The sequence below is a fragment of the Sturnira hondurensis genome, unplaced genomic scaffold (assembly GCF_014824575.4).
Source record: "Sturnira hondurensis isolate 20B ecotype Veracruz unplaced genomic scaffold, ASM1482457v3 Scaffold0007406, whole genome shotgun sequence".
NCBI lineage: Eukaryota > Metazoa > Chordata > Mammalia > Chiroptera > Phyllostomidae > Sturnira > Sturnira hondurensis.
This window is the reverse complement of record NW_028080037.1, coordinates 760,357-776,311: the sequence shown is the minus strand read 5'-3', so window position 1 is coordinate 776,311 and position 15,955 is coordinate 760,357. Positions and strand designations below refer to the sequence as shown.

Genomic DNA, 15,955 nt, shown 5'->3' with positions numbered 1-15,955 from the left:
CACCCGTAATCCTGAGAGGTCTGCAGATGGACAGCCGAAGCCACCAAGATGCAGGAGGAAAAGGGTGTGGGGTCTGCACCCGAGACCAGCAGCGCTGGCTGTGTCTGGCCCCGGGCCAGTCGGCCTCCGACTGCCAGTAGTGTGTGGGTTCTTGACTTTGTGCAGGAAAGATTTCACAGCACAGGTGACATGGAGGCTCCGTTTCGTGAAGCTGGGGACAGTGAAACAAGGAAGAAGCCACAGGAGAGCCCAGGCTGGGCTGCCGCTGCCCACGGCTCCCCGGGCTGCAAGGCTGTTGGGAAGAACCTGACGAGCTAACTCTAAAACTCCTCTGGAAACGCGAAGAGCCATCTTGGATATTTCCTCTTCCTTTCATGTCTTCCTGCTTCTGGGAGCCTCGACACTCCTCTGGTGACCGGTGCGCTGCAGCTGACACGCGTTCCTGCCACCAGTCCCTTCGCCGCAGTGGGAGCTGCAGCCACAGAGAAACCACTCTCACGACTCCGTGAAAACGCCCTGCCTCTCACCTCCAGGCCTCTGCTGGGCAGTCGGCACACCTCCAGCTGGGCCCTCGCCTACTGTTCCCACCAGCTCAGGCAGCCTGCAGCTGTTGCCTTGGCGTGAAACGCCGTTCTTGGTGAGGCAGTAAAGAATCAAAGAGCAGCATGTCTGTCTGGTGCTACATTCTCCTGCGACAGAACAGGCCTTGGGGGAGTGGGGAGAAAGGCCTAGGCTCGGGGCAGGACGGCCACAGGCAAGTGCAAGGGCTGCACGGACCTGTCCTTTGTCCTGAGGACTTATACGCCATAATTTGCCGTGTAGAGCGCACACTTTTTTTGCCCAAATTTTCGAGGGATATGCATTATACACAGGTACTACTAATTCTGTTCAACCTATGGAAAATGATTTTTTTCCTGAAAGTTTGGGCCAAAAACGTGGGTGCACGTCATACACAGGGAGTGCACTAAACACAGCAAAAGTGTCGGGATGGAGGTGAGGGAGTTACATATTGATTGACGCCAGCTTTGGGGGAGGGGCAGCGGGGGAGGGGCATGGCTACCCAAACAGGTATGTGTGGGGGTCTGTTAGTTCGAATCCTTATCTTGCGCCAGACCCTATTAGTTCATCTTGTTGTAAAACAGATACATGACAGGAGGCAGTTAATTAAAGTTGGGGCTGTTACCCAGTGTTATTTATGGGCTCTTTCTGTAAGCACTAGGGACTCCCTCGTAAAACAGAGTGACCAGAGGTAGGCAATCAACCAAAGGTGTTTTATGGGCTTCTTCTTTGGGCACTGTGGAACCCCTCCCCTTCTCTCCCAGGCCTTGGGATAGATACATTGTTTCAAAAGCTTTCCTTCCCAGACAGTGAAAACGATACATAGAATTTCAGGGTGATCCCTCCTCTCGTGCTGACACAGTGTTTCTTGGGCCGTTGGACCACCTGGCAATCTTATCTGACCAGGTTCAGGACTGCTGAGTTAGCGGGTGAGAGAGGTTTCCAGCCCCTCCGCTCCCTGGGTTTACTATCTATCCCACCTAAGCGCTACAACGCTTTCCTGGCAACCAGGACGCTAGCTGCTGGTCAGCAACAGCAGTGAAGTCTCAAGAGTTCCTCCTACCCTGTCTCCTGCTTCCAACCCAGGGCAGAGCAGCAAGCCCAGGCAGGGTCCCTGAGCGCCGCTGCAAGCTGCCCAGCAACTCTCTAGAGACGGCCCTGTCCTGCGGCCGTTTCACGCAGAAGGAAACTGAGGCTCAGAACAGAACAGGACTGGCGGGCCCGGAACTCGGAGCTGGAGGTGGGACCCAGGTCTTCCAGCCCCCAGCCAGGCGGGAGAAGCCCTGCACAGGGTCGGAAAGCGGCTCTTCCCGGGTTCCAGGAGGTCCGAGGTGCATTGGAGCTTGGCTGGGAGCCTTGGCCCCTACCACCCCTTCCGGGACCACAAGGGAAAGTTCAAAGCGGCCGGGGAGCCCAGCGCTGCCCGGGGCCACCGGCGTTGGTAGTTCCAGAACCGGCCAGAGATACTGCAGGTTCCCCGCGGCGGCAGCGGCCCCAGAAGGGCCCAAAGCCACAGACCCTGTCCTCACAGTCCCCTGCCCCCAGAGTCCCCCGATCCCCTCGGTCCCCCCAGGTTCTCCGGTACCCTGGCTTCCCAGGCTCCGAGGCCCCAACGCCTCGGCCCACAGAGCCCCGCCCGCGGCCACAGCAGGGCCCGCCCTTTTTCCGCCCGGCCCCGGGAAAGGCGGGGCATGATCCGGCACCGCACTTTCGTCCTCGCGCTCATCAGTCGCCTGAAAAAACCGACAGGGAAAACGCGTTCTCTCGCGAACACGAAAGCTCCTGCTGTGGAGGTGCCTCCGAATGAGAAGGGCTGCAGTCAAAACACTTTCTAGCGGCTCAGACGGCTCCGAGCGTTCGGCGAATCTGCGGCACAGGCTCCCCGGAAGTGGGGCCGCCCTTCGCCGGAAGTCCCACTTCCTCCATCTTGTTGCCCGCTATGGCGGCCGTGTCGAGGTTGGGGCCTGGATGCGGCGCTTCTGACTGAGGGGCAGGCCGGGGAGAGGCATCCGGGACCACGGTGCACGACAGGGCCAGCCTGGTCGCCGGGGACGCTGTCATGTACGGCGCGAGCGGCGGCCGTGCCAAAGCCGAGAGGAAAAGTGGCGCGAAGGAGGAGGCCGGGCCCGGCGGAGCCGGCGGTGGGGGGAACCGAGTGGAGCTGCTGGTCTTCGGCTATGCGTGCAAGCTGTTCCGGGACGATGAGCGGGCCCTGGCTCAGGAGCAGGGACAGCACCTCATCCCCTGGATGGGGGACCAGAAGATCCTCATCGACAGGTCGGTTCCTCCTCACCCGTCGGTCCTCCTTTTCCCGCGCCCGCTCCATGTCGTCCGATGTTGACTCGATGGCCAGGACTCGAAAGGGGGTGTTCTGGAGCCAGCAGGGATCCTGGGGACCCCTCCCCTGTCCCACAGCCCCCCGGTGTTGGGAGGAGGGAGCCGGTGAAACCGGCCCTGCGGCTCTGGCTGGACTTGCCGCGTCTGCCGCCGCAGCCCCCGGCGCCCCGCGCCCCGCCGCTGGGCTCCGGTTGGCCCCTGCGCGCGGTGGCAGCTGCCGGAGCCCCGGGCCCGGGCCTCGCGCCGGGCCCGGGACGCCGCCCCGCGAGGCCGCGGTCAGAGCAGCTCGCGGGCCCGGAGCGGGAGCCCGGCGGCGCTGGGAGCGCCGGAGTGGTGCGGGCGCCGGACGCGGGGTTCGCAGGCCCCTCCCCCAGCCGCGCTGTCGGCGAGTTTGACAGGTGCTGGCGGAGCGGGGCCGGCGAGGTCCTCGGGCGCCGGCCCTGCGCTTAGGGCGGGTTTCACCGGCTCGGAAGGGAGGCCGCGGGAGGCAGATGTGCTTCTTTTCCAATCAAACCTGCTTCGGAAAACCACCCCGCGGGGCGCCCGGCCCTTTTGGGCGGAGGGGCCCCTGCGGAGAGCGGGGTGTCTCAAGATGTTTGATTTGAAAAGGGTGACGTTGCATGATGTAGATCGTTTGCTCCCCGCCCCCCAATGTTTTCAGGCCCCCTCCTCTTCTCCCCAACTCGGGCTTTTTGCTGATCGGTTTGGCTTTTGGCCGCTTTGGCAACTGCACTTCTGGGCCCGGACCGAGAAGCCCACTGTCACCAGCCGTTAAACTGTGGGACACTCTGGAGCGAAGGAAGCCCATCGTTTAAGACAGTTAAACCTGGATTCTGCACAGCCCTGCACCGTGACTGTAGGGATGACTCTGGGCTGGCCAGGATGGACGCAGTGACCCGTAGGCCTCCCCGTCCCTGGCGTTTCTGTTCGGAGTTAGCGATAGACAACGCGAAGACTCGAGCAGGGACGCTGCCGGGTCAGGCGGGACCCGTGGCCCCAGCTCTCAGGCCGCTGTACCTTCGCCTCGCGGTTGCCACTGAACGATGCTGCTGCGCTTCTGAGTTGTCAGGCGCTTGCCCTTCCAGAGCGTTCCTTGTGACAGTTGCTACTGAAGTTGGAGGGCGATTTTCCGTATCGTTCGGTGCGTGACTCCAGTCAGGTCCCCCAAAGCCGGTGGGGAGCAAACGCTGCACATGCACACATGTGGTAGTTTTCAGTAATGAACATTTGTAAGTTAAGGAGGTTTACAGCAAAGTAAAAGTGGTTTTGAAATTTAATAAAATGTCATCACTTGGCTACTCTGGAAGTTTTGGCCCTTTTTCTTGTCAATCTCTTTTCTGGGTCTCCATTACAAAAGTCAGCATTAAAAATTAGGCAGACTTTTGTTTGACTCTCAGTACTTGTTTCTGTGACCCTAAAGCTGAGTGTTTGAAGTGAAACTCAGTCCTTTATTACCTGAAAATTGCACATTGGCAGCATCTCCTTGAATCGTTTATGTGAAAGGTATAGCGGAAAGCTACACCTTCTCTTGCCCTTAATGTGGCTGAAGGACCTTTAGGTCCTGCAGCACAGGGACCTGGGGTGGGAGGGGTGACGCTCAAGGGAACTGCGCTTGCTCTGCCCCCGGTGAACCTCCTTGAACTGCATGCACCTGTCACTGTTCCTATGTACGTGTGTCTCTCTACCACATAACCAGCACTTATTTCCTCAGCCAAGTGGCTAGGGGCCAGCCTAGCCCAGATTTTACCTCCCATGGACGCAAGTTTCTTTGGTGAAGATATCTCCTGAGAGTTCGGGACTAGCAGAGAGAAGCGAGGAAAGTTCGACCGTTTGGTTCTTACGGATAGGTATTTATGTATTCGGTTTGTGTGAATGTAAGCTATGATATTTGACTTTTCAGAAAATTTTATTTTGCAAATGGCATTGCCTAGTTGACCAAACCGTAAAACGGCAGGGTAGGAACTGCCAGTGGAGTGGACCTACCACTTATGCTATTAAAGGGTTGTTTGCCTTTAATTGTAAGTTTTCTCATGTCATAGCAAAGAATTGAGGCTTTGTTAAGATAACTTGAGTTTACAAGTAGGTGAGACATGACTAGACAAATGAGATATAAATCTGAGAAGATCTTTTATGTTTATTGAAATTAGTTTTGTTTGCTTTAATTGGTAAGTATCTATGTGAAGTCACACACAAACCAAGCAGCCATTCACTCCTCCCCTCTGACCAGCGCGTCCGCATTGCAGGTACGACGGGCGTGGCCACCTGCACGACCTGTCCGAGTACGAGGCTGCGCACGCCACCTGGAACAGAGACTACCAGCTCTCGGAAGAGGAGGCGCGAGTAGAGGCCCTGTGTGATGAAGAGAGGTATTTAGCCTTGCATACGGACTTGCTTGAGGAGGAGGCGAGGCAAGGTACTGCTCAAGAAAACCTGCTGCGGCAACAAGCGTTTGACAGTTTTAAGTATTTAAATTAAATTTGCTCCCGTTCGTTTTTTTGTACTCACTCTTTCTGATATTATCTTGACAGTACCCCGTGGATTGGAAAGCAGGCGTCTTTGCGTTCTGGGAGGACCTCAGGATAGTTTATATGTAGAGCCACAGAGACTTTCCCAGCCTTTTGAGGGCAGACTGGGTTTGGCAGACAAACCCAGCTCTTTAACTGTCCTTCTTTGGCAGTATTGTATACACCGAAGTCGATGTCCTCTTTGCCTTCACAACCTTTAATGCGGTTCTTACTCCCCAGATTTCTTAGCAGGAAGACATTTCCCACGCAAGACGTGTGTTCTGCGGTCTGGGGTAAACATGTACTGGCAGAAGTACACACTGATAGGTGTCAGGGGGAGTTTTTGAAACACTGTTGCCTCAAAAAGAGGTTGAAAAAGCGTGTTGTGTGCTTAACTGATAGCTACAACTTTAGGAAAATGTGAAACTTCCCTCAGTAAAGTTCCATTCTGTTAATAAAACTCCCATTTTTATTCAAGAGGAGGAATACAAGCGCCTGAGTGAGGCCCTGGCCGAGGACGGGAGCTACAACGCAGTGGGATTCACTTACGGGAGTGACTATTACGACCCGTCTGAGCCGACCGAGGAGGAGGAGCCTTCTAAACAGAGAGGTGAGAGCGAGGCGGGGCCGGCCCTGGGGCCGCATTCTCCGTGTGTGAGGGCACAGTCTCCACAGGGCACAGTCTCAGGCACTAAGTCAGTCACCGTCACAGTGACGGGGAGAGCATGGGTGGCTCTCCGTCGTAGGACAAAGCACAGCTAAGAACTAGAACATGACTTGCTCATGGAGATGGGAAGTGGACTCCAACTTCCATCCTCCGCATCGCGTCTAGGGTTATTCCCTTCTCTGAGGTTCAGGAACTGGACCTCACCTGGCCGCTGTTTCTAAAGTGACAGCGGGTGTGCGGGTGCCTGTCTGCGGGGTTTGCTCTCGGGGCTTTGGACAGACAGGCCTGCCCTGCCCTCGGCCGACCTGCCCCTCCCCATGCCCTCCCCAGCCTCGGCCCAGTGGAAGGTCGCTCATGGGTCTGGTGACGATGACCTAGAACACGGCGAAGGTGTTCTGCTCAGGCTTAGTAGGACACATGCTCAGAGCGCAGCGTTTTAAAGTAATGTTTACGTAAGAGGACAGATTTTAAACTGGTGCTTTTCTGGCTCTCCTGTCCAGCTGCGGGTCTCAGAAAGTGCTGCCGCGCTGTCCGGAGTCAGGGGGCCTGTCCTCAGTCGCTCTGGTCGGCCCCGTGAGCACTGTTAGATGCCACGGCCTCCAGTAGTGGTTGGTCCTTGATGATCGAGAACGAGGCCACAGGCCGCTCTGCCAAGGGTGTTCTTCAGCAGGGAGGAAGAGATCTGGCTTGAGAAACCCACGGTTGTAGACCGGAGCCACGTCCTGCCAGGGATGTCACGTTAGGGCATCTACGCCTGTCATTTGGGACCTAATTGGTTTTCTGTAACACACCTACCAAGTGTGAAGGGACGGTGGCCGTGCTGCAGAGAAAGACTGTCTGCCCTGCCCCTGCCGAGGCACGGCTGCCTGGGTTCCCCTCCCTCAGTGGGGGTGTGGCCTGGTGGGGCCACGGGGAGTGGACACATGCCCTGCTGCCCTTCCTCCCGTCCTGCTCGTTACTTGGTGGACGAAACAGTCACTGTCACCCGGCCGTGTTCTGTGAGCTTGTACGAGACTTTCAGACCTGATGTTCACTGTGTTCAGTTGAAGCCCCACTGAGGTGTTTAGTATCTTGCGTGTTGACTTTTGGACCCATTGCTGGGAAGGGCCTGCACGTAGGAGGGAAGCGCTTCTTTATCCAGACAAGTCATCCGTCCTGGGGTCCTGGGCTGCTCCCGCCTTGTCCCGTCTCTGAACCGCCTGCCCTACGTCTGCCCTGGACACGCAGTGTTTGGATCAGAGGGGTGGGGAATACGTGACCGTCCTTTTACAGGGAAGAGTTGAAGTGTATGAAGGCCATACGTCTTTTGCAAGATCAAGTGACTATTTGGGGGAAACTATCTTTAATATTAAGAAACTGTTGGTTTCTTAATATTCCAGGTTAGGGATCAGCAGGCCCCGAGCGAAGGCCCAGTGGTGCGTGTCTGTGAGGGTCCCTGGAACAGCATGCCCACCTGCTTGCACGTTGATTCCTCAGCCGAGCGGCTGAGACGGGCACCCTGTGCCCCAGGGAGCTGGACGGACGTGCTCGCTGGCCTCACAGGAGGAGGGTGCCCGCCCCTGTTCGTGGTTTTGGACCGTTGTCTCATGATTATTGGGCTAATACTGTCCAACTTGGTTTGGGGGTTGAATTTTAAGGACTTACATATGGCCTGGTTTCTCTTCCAAGTTTTAGTATGCTTTCTCTTTAACATAAAGTTCTCTGTAGTATTTTTTAAATACTTTATTGACTTATTTTTAGAGAGAACAGGAGAGGAAGAGAAACATCCATGCAGAACAGATACATCGATTGGTTGCCTCTTATGTGCCCCCTACTGGGGACCTGGCCTGCAACACAGGCAAGAGCCCTGACTGGGAGTCCAACCAGTGACCTTTCGGTCCACAGGCCCATGCACAGTCCACTGAGCCACACCAGCCAGGAGCTCTTTAGTGGTTTGTACTGTTACTTGTTCTGTAATCACAGACACAGAGCTTTGCTTTATATACTGATTAATTTTTTAAAGTTTTTTGATAGATAAATAACGAACAAATAAATGAGAAGAGTGAGCTACTAAAGGAGAAACTGTTTTTCTGGTTCTGCTGATTAATTTGTAATGGAAGGTGAGCCCATGTGAAGCAGCTTGACTTTATGTTCAGCTTGTACTGACGTAGGTAAAACCCCCCGTGTGTGAATAACACCCCGTGTGCTTGTGCACTGACACACACTGAACACAGTGCCGTGGAGACCCACTGCCACTGGCGGCCATCACACTTCAGCGTGGCACCCTTCTCAAATAAAAACATATGTTTTCTTCATCCCGAGCCATCAACACATCTAAGTGTTCTCGGTTTGCAGAATGACTGTTGTCCTGACATTTTTGATGGTTTCGAAACCCGCTGGCCACAGTGGGACTGTTCTGGTGGCAGCTTCGTTTCCGTGTGGTTGAACTCCTCTCCACTTTGCAGACACTGTTTCTAGCCTGGGTCCTGGCATTTAGATGTTCATACTGTTCATTGTTACTACGTAGCCATTGGCTGTCCGGGTCTGACCCGCAGGCTGCTGCCTACAGCGGGGCTTAGGTAGTGAGTCGCTGTTGAACCAGGCTGCTTACGCAGAAAGCAGCATTAGTGAGCTCTTACTTTGTAGGGATTTACAATCCCCCCCCATTTCATCACGTGCGGAACCTGCTGACACCCCCGGGCTCCCAAAAGAACGAGCTCAGATGGGAGGAGGCCTTCGGGATCTCTGAGCTCCTCCAGGGGCCGCGTAGGCATGACGGACCGTTTTGATGAAGAGCTTGTGTTCGCTGACTTAACTGTCATCTCCTTTGAAAGAAAACCCGAAGTAGATGGAAATCCGTACAAAGTTCGCTTTCCCGGGTTCTCTGTGTCTGTGTGCACCTCCGACACCCTGTTAAACTAGCGAGCATCTGAGTGACAGGCGTGTGCGGGCACCTTGGAGTTGGAAGGCTGGCGGGGCGGGTGCCCCCTAGAGAGAGCACAGCAGACGCCGAGGCAGGGCCGCAGATGGGAAGGACACGCTGAGGGAGGGTGGTTCTGTGTGGAGGAGAGGTCAGAGCTGTACAGCTCCATGGGGAGACCAGTCCTCTGGGGACCCAGAAGTGGTGTGGCGGGGCCTCAGCACACAGACCAGAGAGGCTGGGGGGAGGACCCTGTACGTGGTGTGCCTGAGTGGGCGTGGCCATGCCGGTGGCACACACACCACACCCCAAGTCCCCAGACTGCACCCAGCCCTGAAAGGGGAGGCTGCCGATGTCTCTGTGCCCCGGGGGAGGCTGAGCAGGGCACTTGCCGCGAGTTTCAGCCTCCCGCCACGGCCTTGGGCGCGCTCCTTCTGCCGCAGCGCCTCTCCATCCCTGCCGTGGGGTTTGCCGAGGTGGTTTTACTTGCTTGTGGTGGGACGGGATGGAAAATTGGAGAGCGTTTCTGGAGGCAATGACACCAAAAAAGGAGGAGGGCCAGCCAAGCACATGCCCCCCGCATTGTTGCTGACTGTGGGTGGGTGCCGTCTCTCCTGGCGCACCTCTGAAGTTCTGTGTTTCCTTTTTATACAGAAAAAAGCGAGGCTGAAAACGTAGATGAGAATGAGGAGCCCTTCGTCGCCCCTTTGGGGTTGAACGTGCCGCCCGACGTGGAGTTGGTAGGTGCACTTCCGTCATAGTCCCGCTTGTCCTGGCGCCGCGCATGACGAGGGGCTGGCTGTGGGGGACCCAGCACTGTTGTGCCTGCGCCGCAGGTGCTTCTGCTTTAAAGTTCCATGCGAGCCCGCAGAGGGAGACCACACTCCCCCCTTCTCTGCTGAAGGAAAGGGAATAGCACAGTCACTGGACCGGGTGGCTGGGCTGGGCTAGGGGCGGGTGCTCTCTCAGGTCTCTCAGCTGATGGAAGACCGAGGCACAGTTGGAGCGGGGTGGACTCTTGGCCACATCGAAACCTAAAGAGTCTCACTCAAGGCAGACGGCTTCCCATAAAGGTGCTTGGTCAGCTCTTTCTGGGTGTTGCCATGGGCTTCACACACGTTTCCCTTATGCCTTCTTGGCGTTGTATCACAGGGCCTACTTGGGAGGGTTTTAGACTAGCGGGTGCCCCACCGGGCTGCGGGGGGTGGTGCGTGTTTGTTTAAGTGGCATGGGTCTGAGGCGGCCGTTCATCACGGCCCTGTGTGTGGGACACACTGTTCAGAGACCTTCTGTCAGTCAGAGCCTGTGAGGCTGCATCGGGCCCGTGTGTCTGCGCAGCATGGGCCTGCGACGTGCATCCAGGTTACCTTGGGGTCAGTAACCAACTTTGACTGAAGGCACTTGTCCTACTTAAGTGTGAAGGGCATTGTTAGCTCGGGGTTAATTTCAGATTTAAGGCGTTTACATCTTACGAAATTGCAATGGGCATCTTAATGCCCGTTTTTAATGAGAATACTTTCCCACTTTATTGGCATGTAATTTCCTGGGGTTAGCTCTTCGTCACAAGTATGTGGACATGAGGTTTCTAGCATTTAGTCTGACCAGCTGTGTGGCAGGACGTGCCAAGGGCACAGAGGGTGGGGGCGACTGGCACTGGTGCAGGAAGGAGGTGGCTTGGGGGAGCCTGCCCAGTCACATGGCCCCAGCCTGTGGGCTGCCATACAGGGCCCAGTGCTTTGCATGGGGGTGTCAGTGACCTGCAGCCACAAGCCATGTCTCAGGGAGCAGAGGGAGGAACATTCAGGTGCAGAAGGAGGGCCTAGGAGTGAGCGTGTGGCTCTCTTCACGTGCGCAGAAGAGTTGTTTCCAAGCAGTAAAAACTCGTTTCAGCTAAGAAACAGGAGTGATTCTCAAATGCCTGAGAAACTTGTTTGAAAATGCAAATGCATGTGCAAGTTTGTGTGCACCCTGTGAGGACTCACACACCCGGAGCCCCCTCTAGAGCCCAGGTGAAGGGCCCTTGTTCTGTGGACGTACTTTGGTTTGGTGATGGTGCAGAAACAGGGTGCCTGCCGCCAGCTCTGCACAGGGCTGGGGTGGCCTGCCTTGGCAGGTGAGTGTTTGCCCCACCGGACGGTGGGGAATTCAGAAACAGAGGAGGCCTCGTGACCAAGGCCAGTGCCCGTCTTCAGACTGGGCCCTCCCAGTGGAGATTCCTTCCGCCTCACAGTCCCCGGGGAGTCCAGGCTTGTTTCTGCGTTTTCAGTGCTGTGGCCAGTGACGTGAGTGTGTCTCCCCCAGCCGCCCACAGCCAAGATGCACGCCATCATCGAGCGCACCGCCCGCTTCGTGTGTAGGCAGGGCGCGCAGTTCGAGATCATGCTGAAGGCCAGGCAGGCCCGGAACTCGCAGTTTGACTTCCTGCGCTTCGACCACTACCTCAACCCCTACTACAAGTTCATCCAGAAAGCCATGAAGGAGGGCCGCTACCCGGTGCTGGCGGAGGGCAGAGGCGAAGAGAAGCAGAGTATGTGAAGCCAGGGCCCTTTCTGCTGTGTGTGTGTGGGGGGGGGGGGCTGTTGTCACAGCGCTGTGGAAGCGCTCACCCGCGTCTATGCCACCTGCCACAGGGGGATGGTGAACCCGCCACTCCCCTGCACGCACACGCGAGGCTCTTCTCCAGGAGGTGGGAGGTGGGAATCCTAGTGAACATTTCGAGAAACAGTGAACTACTGATGCTGTCAGAACTAACCCCTAGGTTCAAGGCCACCCCTCCCCACCTGGCTGCCAGGGGTTTCTGGAGAAAGCTGCTGGCACCCCAGCCGTGCGCGCGCGCGCACACACACACACACACACACACACACACATAGGTGACCGCTGACTTTGCTGTCCTTCGTGCTTGTCTCGGCCTTGAGCTGTTGTGTCAGGAACAGTGTTGAGTCTGGAGTCCTCCCCGTGGGCTCCGTTTGGACCACACCCACAGACGGCGGTCTTCACACACGTCTGCCCCCCACACACGTCTGCCCCCCCCCCCCGTTGTTTCCCTTCCTCCGAGACGTGGTTTTCAAAAGCAGCTGTATAAACCTTACGACAGCTCTTGTTGTCTGTGTGTGTGTGTGGTAGTTTAAAAATGCCTGTTGCTGTTACCTCACCCTTCACAAACGGATGAGACTTTTGCCTTCTTTGCCCAACAGCCCTGGGCCAGTGCGCACTGGCGGGAAGCCAGTGGCCAGCCCGGACCCCTTGCCTGGCTTTCTGCCAAGCACCTTGCTTGTCGGCCTTCAGAGCATTTCCAAAGGTGTTTCTAGGGCAGGTCACTGAAAAGCAACTAGGTTCCGCCCCACCTCTGTCCGTGCCCGAGTCCCCTGTAAAGCTCACGTGCGCCTCTCCTCTCCCCACTGCAGAGCCGGGGGCCAGCTCAGACAATGAGGACGACGAGGACGAGGGCGACGGCAGTTACCTGCATCCGTCCCTCTTTGCGTCCAGGAAGTGTGACCGCCTGGAGGAGCTGATGAAGGTTGTGCCTTTGCCCTGGACCAGAGCCTCTGCGAATTTAATTTCAGAACGTGCTCAGCAAGCCCACCTTCTGTAAAAGGGCTGTGTCTTAGTTTGTCATTGCTGAGCCTCACGTTGCACTTCTTCTGCTTGGCTCTGTTTCGCTCGCCCCGTTCTTTGAAGCGCAGGGGCAAACCCCATTCACTGTAACTGCCAGGGCTGTGCGGGAGGAGGCTGCGCCCTGGCTGTGTGGAGCCGCTGCGATGGGTCGGACGCGCTCTGGGGCCCAGAGACACAGCCTGTCACCCAAAGCTGGGTCTCTGTCCGGCGCCCCCACCCCTGCCCACTGTGCAGGGGCTGCTCAGCATCCTCACACTGGCGGCATATACACATCCATCACCCCCACGGATGGGCCAGGGTCCCCGAGGCTTCTGCTCATGTCTCGGCGGCAGGTGGGGTAGGGGGCGTGACAGCGGTGCTGACCGGGGCTGGAGGGCTACACACCACACTGCTTGGGCTCATAATGCTGTTGTTGATTAGAAATCAGAAGCTTCTCTGAGGGCGGGCTGTGCGTGCCCCTCGGGTTGGCACCTGCCTGCTTGCATCCATGTGCATGCACGTGCACATGCATGTGCAGGGCATCCCTCGAGCTGCAGGTGTCACTCGGGGGCAAGGTGGCCTTCATGGTGCCGCAGAACTCTGTGTGGACAGACCACGGGCACCTAGTGACTGAGCTCCCTTCCTCTGCAGCCTCTGAAAGTGGTGGACCCAGATCACCCCCTGGCCGCGCTGGTGCGGAAGGCCCAGGCCGACAGCCCCGCCCCTGCCCCGCCCTCGGCTGATGGCTCGGCTGCCCCGCCCTCGCAGGTGGAGTACCCCGCGGACTGTGAGTACCTCCATGCGCCTCCTCCTGCTGTACCGCGAGCTTTGGGGCGGAACCTCGGGGTTTCCCCAGAGCCGGAGCAGTCAGCGCGTCGCAGGGTTGGGGGAGGTGCCTACCCTCTTGTTTAGCTATCCCACGCTCTAGGCCTCCTTTTGCTCCTCAGCACCCTCTGCCGTGCTGGGAGGACCAAGGCGTGGGAGGTGGGCAGTGTGGGGAGGACCCCTGCGGGGGTGGGCAGGGGCTGGTGGACGCTTCCCCTCTTCAGAGGCCTCCCCAGTGGCCTTGCTTGGAGAGACTCTCTGTCTCCCGTGAACCAGGACAGGGTCCAGCAGCCCTTCACCTGCGGCGGAGGCTGGGGACTCTGCTCTCTGCTGGGTGGGCAGTGGCCCTGAGTGGGCCGGAGCTGTGCTGAAAGAGAGCGGGAGGACGGGTGGGGTCCACGGGCAGAGTTCTGTCCAAGACGCACAGGCCCCTCAGAGCTACTCTCAGCTTCCATGTCCTGCGGCTGGCCGAGGTCTCCGCCTGCAGTCACTTAAGGTGACTCACGGGAGCTGATCCTGACAGTCAACTTGGGAAATCACTTGGAAGGAGGCGAAAATCAGGGTGAACACATCACTCAGGTTCCCACATGTGTTGGCTGTTAGCTGTAGGTCGACTCTGGTATCCAGAAAATAGCGGGCAGAGACCAGAGGAGTCTGGAAAAGAGGGCAATGCAGGGGGGTGCAGTGGGAGACCTCGGGGGCAACACCGCCGGCGGTTGAAGGAGACCCAGTATGCAGGCCCATGACATCCTCTCCCTTGGAATATGAGGCCCAGCCAGTCAGTGGCCAGGCCGGTGTAGGGGGGCTAGGCACCCCCAGTCGGGACTGGTGAGGCGAGGCCAGCGCCTGGTGCCCTAGGTTGGATTCTAGGATTGCTCTCTGTTACTGGGAGTTACTTCTGCTCCAGTTCCATGACAGTTTTTAAAAAATAATCTACTTTCTATTTTGCCTTTCCAAAGGCATGTCTCTTCTCGCTCAAACATGATCCATTGGCATAAATTTTCATTAAATACATAATCACAGTAAGGTTACCTGGAAATAGTTGAAGAGAAAGACTGCTGGTAGAAGACAGAGGCCCAGCTGTCTGCAGGCGGGCAGTGGTGCAGGTCGGGGGGGTAGGCAGGACCCCGGGACCATGTCCTTCACAAGGACGGGCCTCAAGGGGGGTGCACCAACTGACAAAGAAGCGGGGTCCACCTCTCACCCAGCAGAAAAAGCACATTCAGACGGGAGTGCAGGTGTGAACGTTCTCTGGGAATAAGGGTACTTGCGCAGAGAGAATTGTCTGTTTGAAGCCAACAGACACATTGAACTAATGGAAAAAATAAAACTGAGGAGAAAGCAGGAAACCTCTCTGACGTGCAAATAGCTTTTACAGTCCAGTTGGGAAACGGAAGCTCATAACCCCGTAGAGAAGCAGCTTTTACAGTCAGATACAAAAAAGGAACAGCCCCGTGGGGGAAGGCACTGCGGTGCGAATGACTTTCGATGCGACCGCACTGCCACCAAGGCTGGCTGTGGCTCCCGGCCCAGGTGGCACTGTGCCCGAGACGGTGGGGTCCAGCCTCTGCAGGCGGGAAGTCCCGTGTTCCATGCACTAGCCATGGCGGATGTCACGAGAACATGGGGCTTCCAGCAGGAAGGCACACAGCACATTGGAATCATGTCTTGGGGTAGCATCAAGATTTCTGGGCTGTCGACTCTGTTATTCCACATGCACAAGTTTGGGACTTGTGCTGATTGCAGAGGTTAAGTGAAAGAAACGTAGGAGCAGCCTAGTGATGTGCCGTTCTTCCGCGGTCACAAAGGAGGGAGCAGGTGGGCAGCCATGGCTTGTGCGCAGTGGGGAGGGCGAGCTGGCAACAAGTTCAGGCCCCAGAACGCACAGACCTTTGACCCAGGGTTTCTTCTGGCATCTCCAGACCTGTGCTGCTGGGGGAGCTGCAAGGGCAGTGACTGTGAGTGAGGCGTGTCTTCAGGGAGGACCGCTGGATGACCAGGAGGCTCTCAGGGGCTGGGGGTGGCGTGCTGAGGGCTCCCCAAGGTGCTGGGCGGAGAGTTGGAGGTGAGGGACGTGTCCCCATCTGTCTGCACTGGTGGGGCCTTATGTCCTCAGTAGAAACGCAGGTTGCTCATTTGAAACCGAACGAGTGTCCTGAGTTCAGTCTTCGCAATTCCCTGATTTGTGCTCGCAGCCCCAGGCTGCTGCTGGGTCAGGTCTCAGTGATGGCAGCCCCCGGGCCTGCCACACCCCTCCCAGCCAGGCTGCTCAGCCCTCGGCCGGCCCAGGGAGGGCCCCAGCTTTCCCTTCTTCATGTGGCTGGCTATTTAGTAATTACCTTGGGGTGCACACAGGTGCACCTTGTGATGTGCTTTCTTTTCCTTTTTTAGAGGGGGAGGGAGGGAGGGAGGGAGGGAGAGAAGAGTTTCTCTCACAATGGACATGTGAGAGAAACATCAGTTGGTTGCCTCACACATGCCCCTACAAACTCCTTAAATGTAGGTATGGGGAACCTACAGTTCTGGAATGTGTCATTTGTTTGCATGACAGTGAACTGTCTTTCATGTTCT

The 15,955-nt window shown here is 57.0% G+C and overlaps 1 protein-coding gene across 2 annotated transcripts in view; it reads left to right on the top strand.

Annotated features, from left to right (window-relative positions):
* The first annotated feature begins 2,470 nt into the window (after positions 1–2,470).
* The window catches only part of SFSWAP (splicing factor SWAP), a 39,293-nt gene continuing 25,808 nt past the window's right edge, over positions 2,471–15,955 (top strand). For both annotated transcript variants that reach the window (XM_037051857.1, XM_037051858.1), the window contains exons 1-7: positions 2,471–2,835; positions 5,139–5,308; positions 5,878–6,009; positions 9,620–9,705; positions 11,267–11,492; positions 12,370–12,482; positions 13,211–13,346. In XM_037051857.1, the coding sequence (XP_036907752.1) occupies positions 2,618–2,835; positions 5,139–5,308; positions 5,878–6,009; positions 9,620–9,705; positions 11,267–11,492; positions 12,370–12,482; positions 13,211–13,346 (1,081 nt within the window). In that variant the 5' untranslated portion in view covers positions 2,471–2,617. The remainder of the gene's footprint in view (positions 2,836–5,138; positions 5,309–5,877; positions 6,010–9,619; positions 9,706–11,266; positions 11,493–12,369; positions 12,483–13,210; positions 13,347–15,955) is intronic.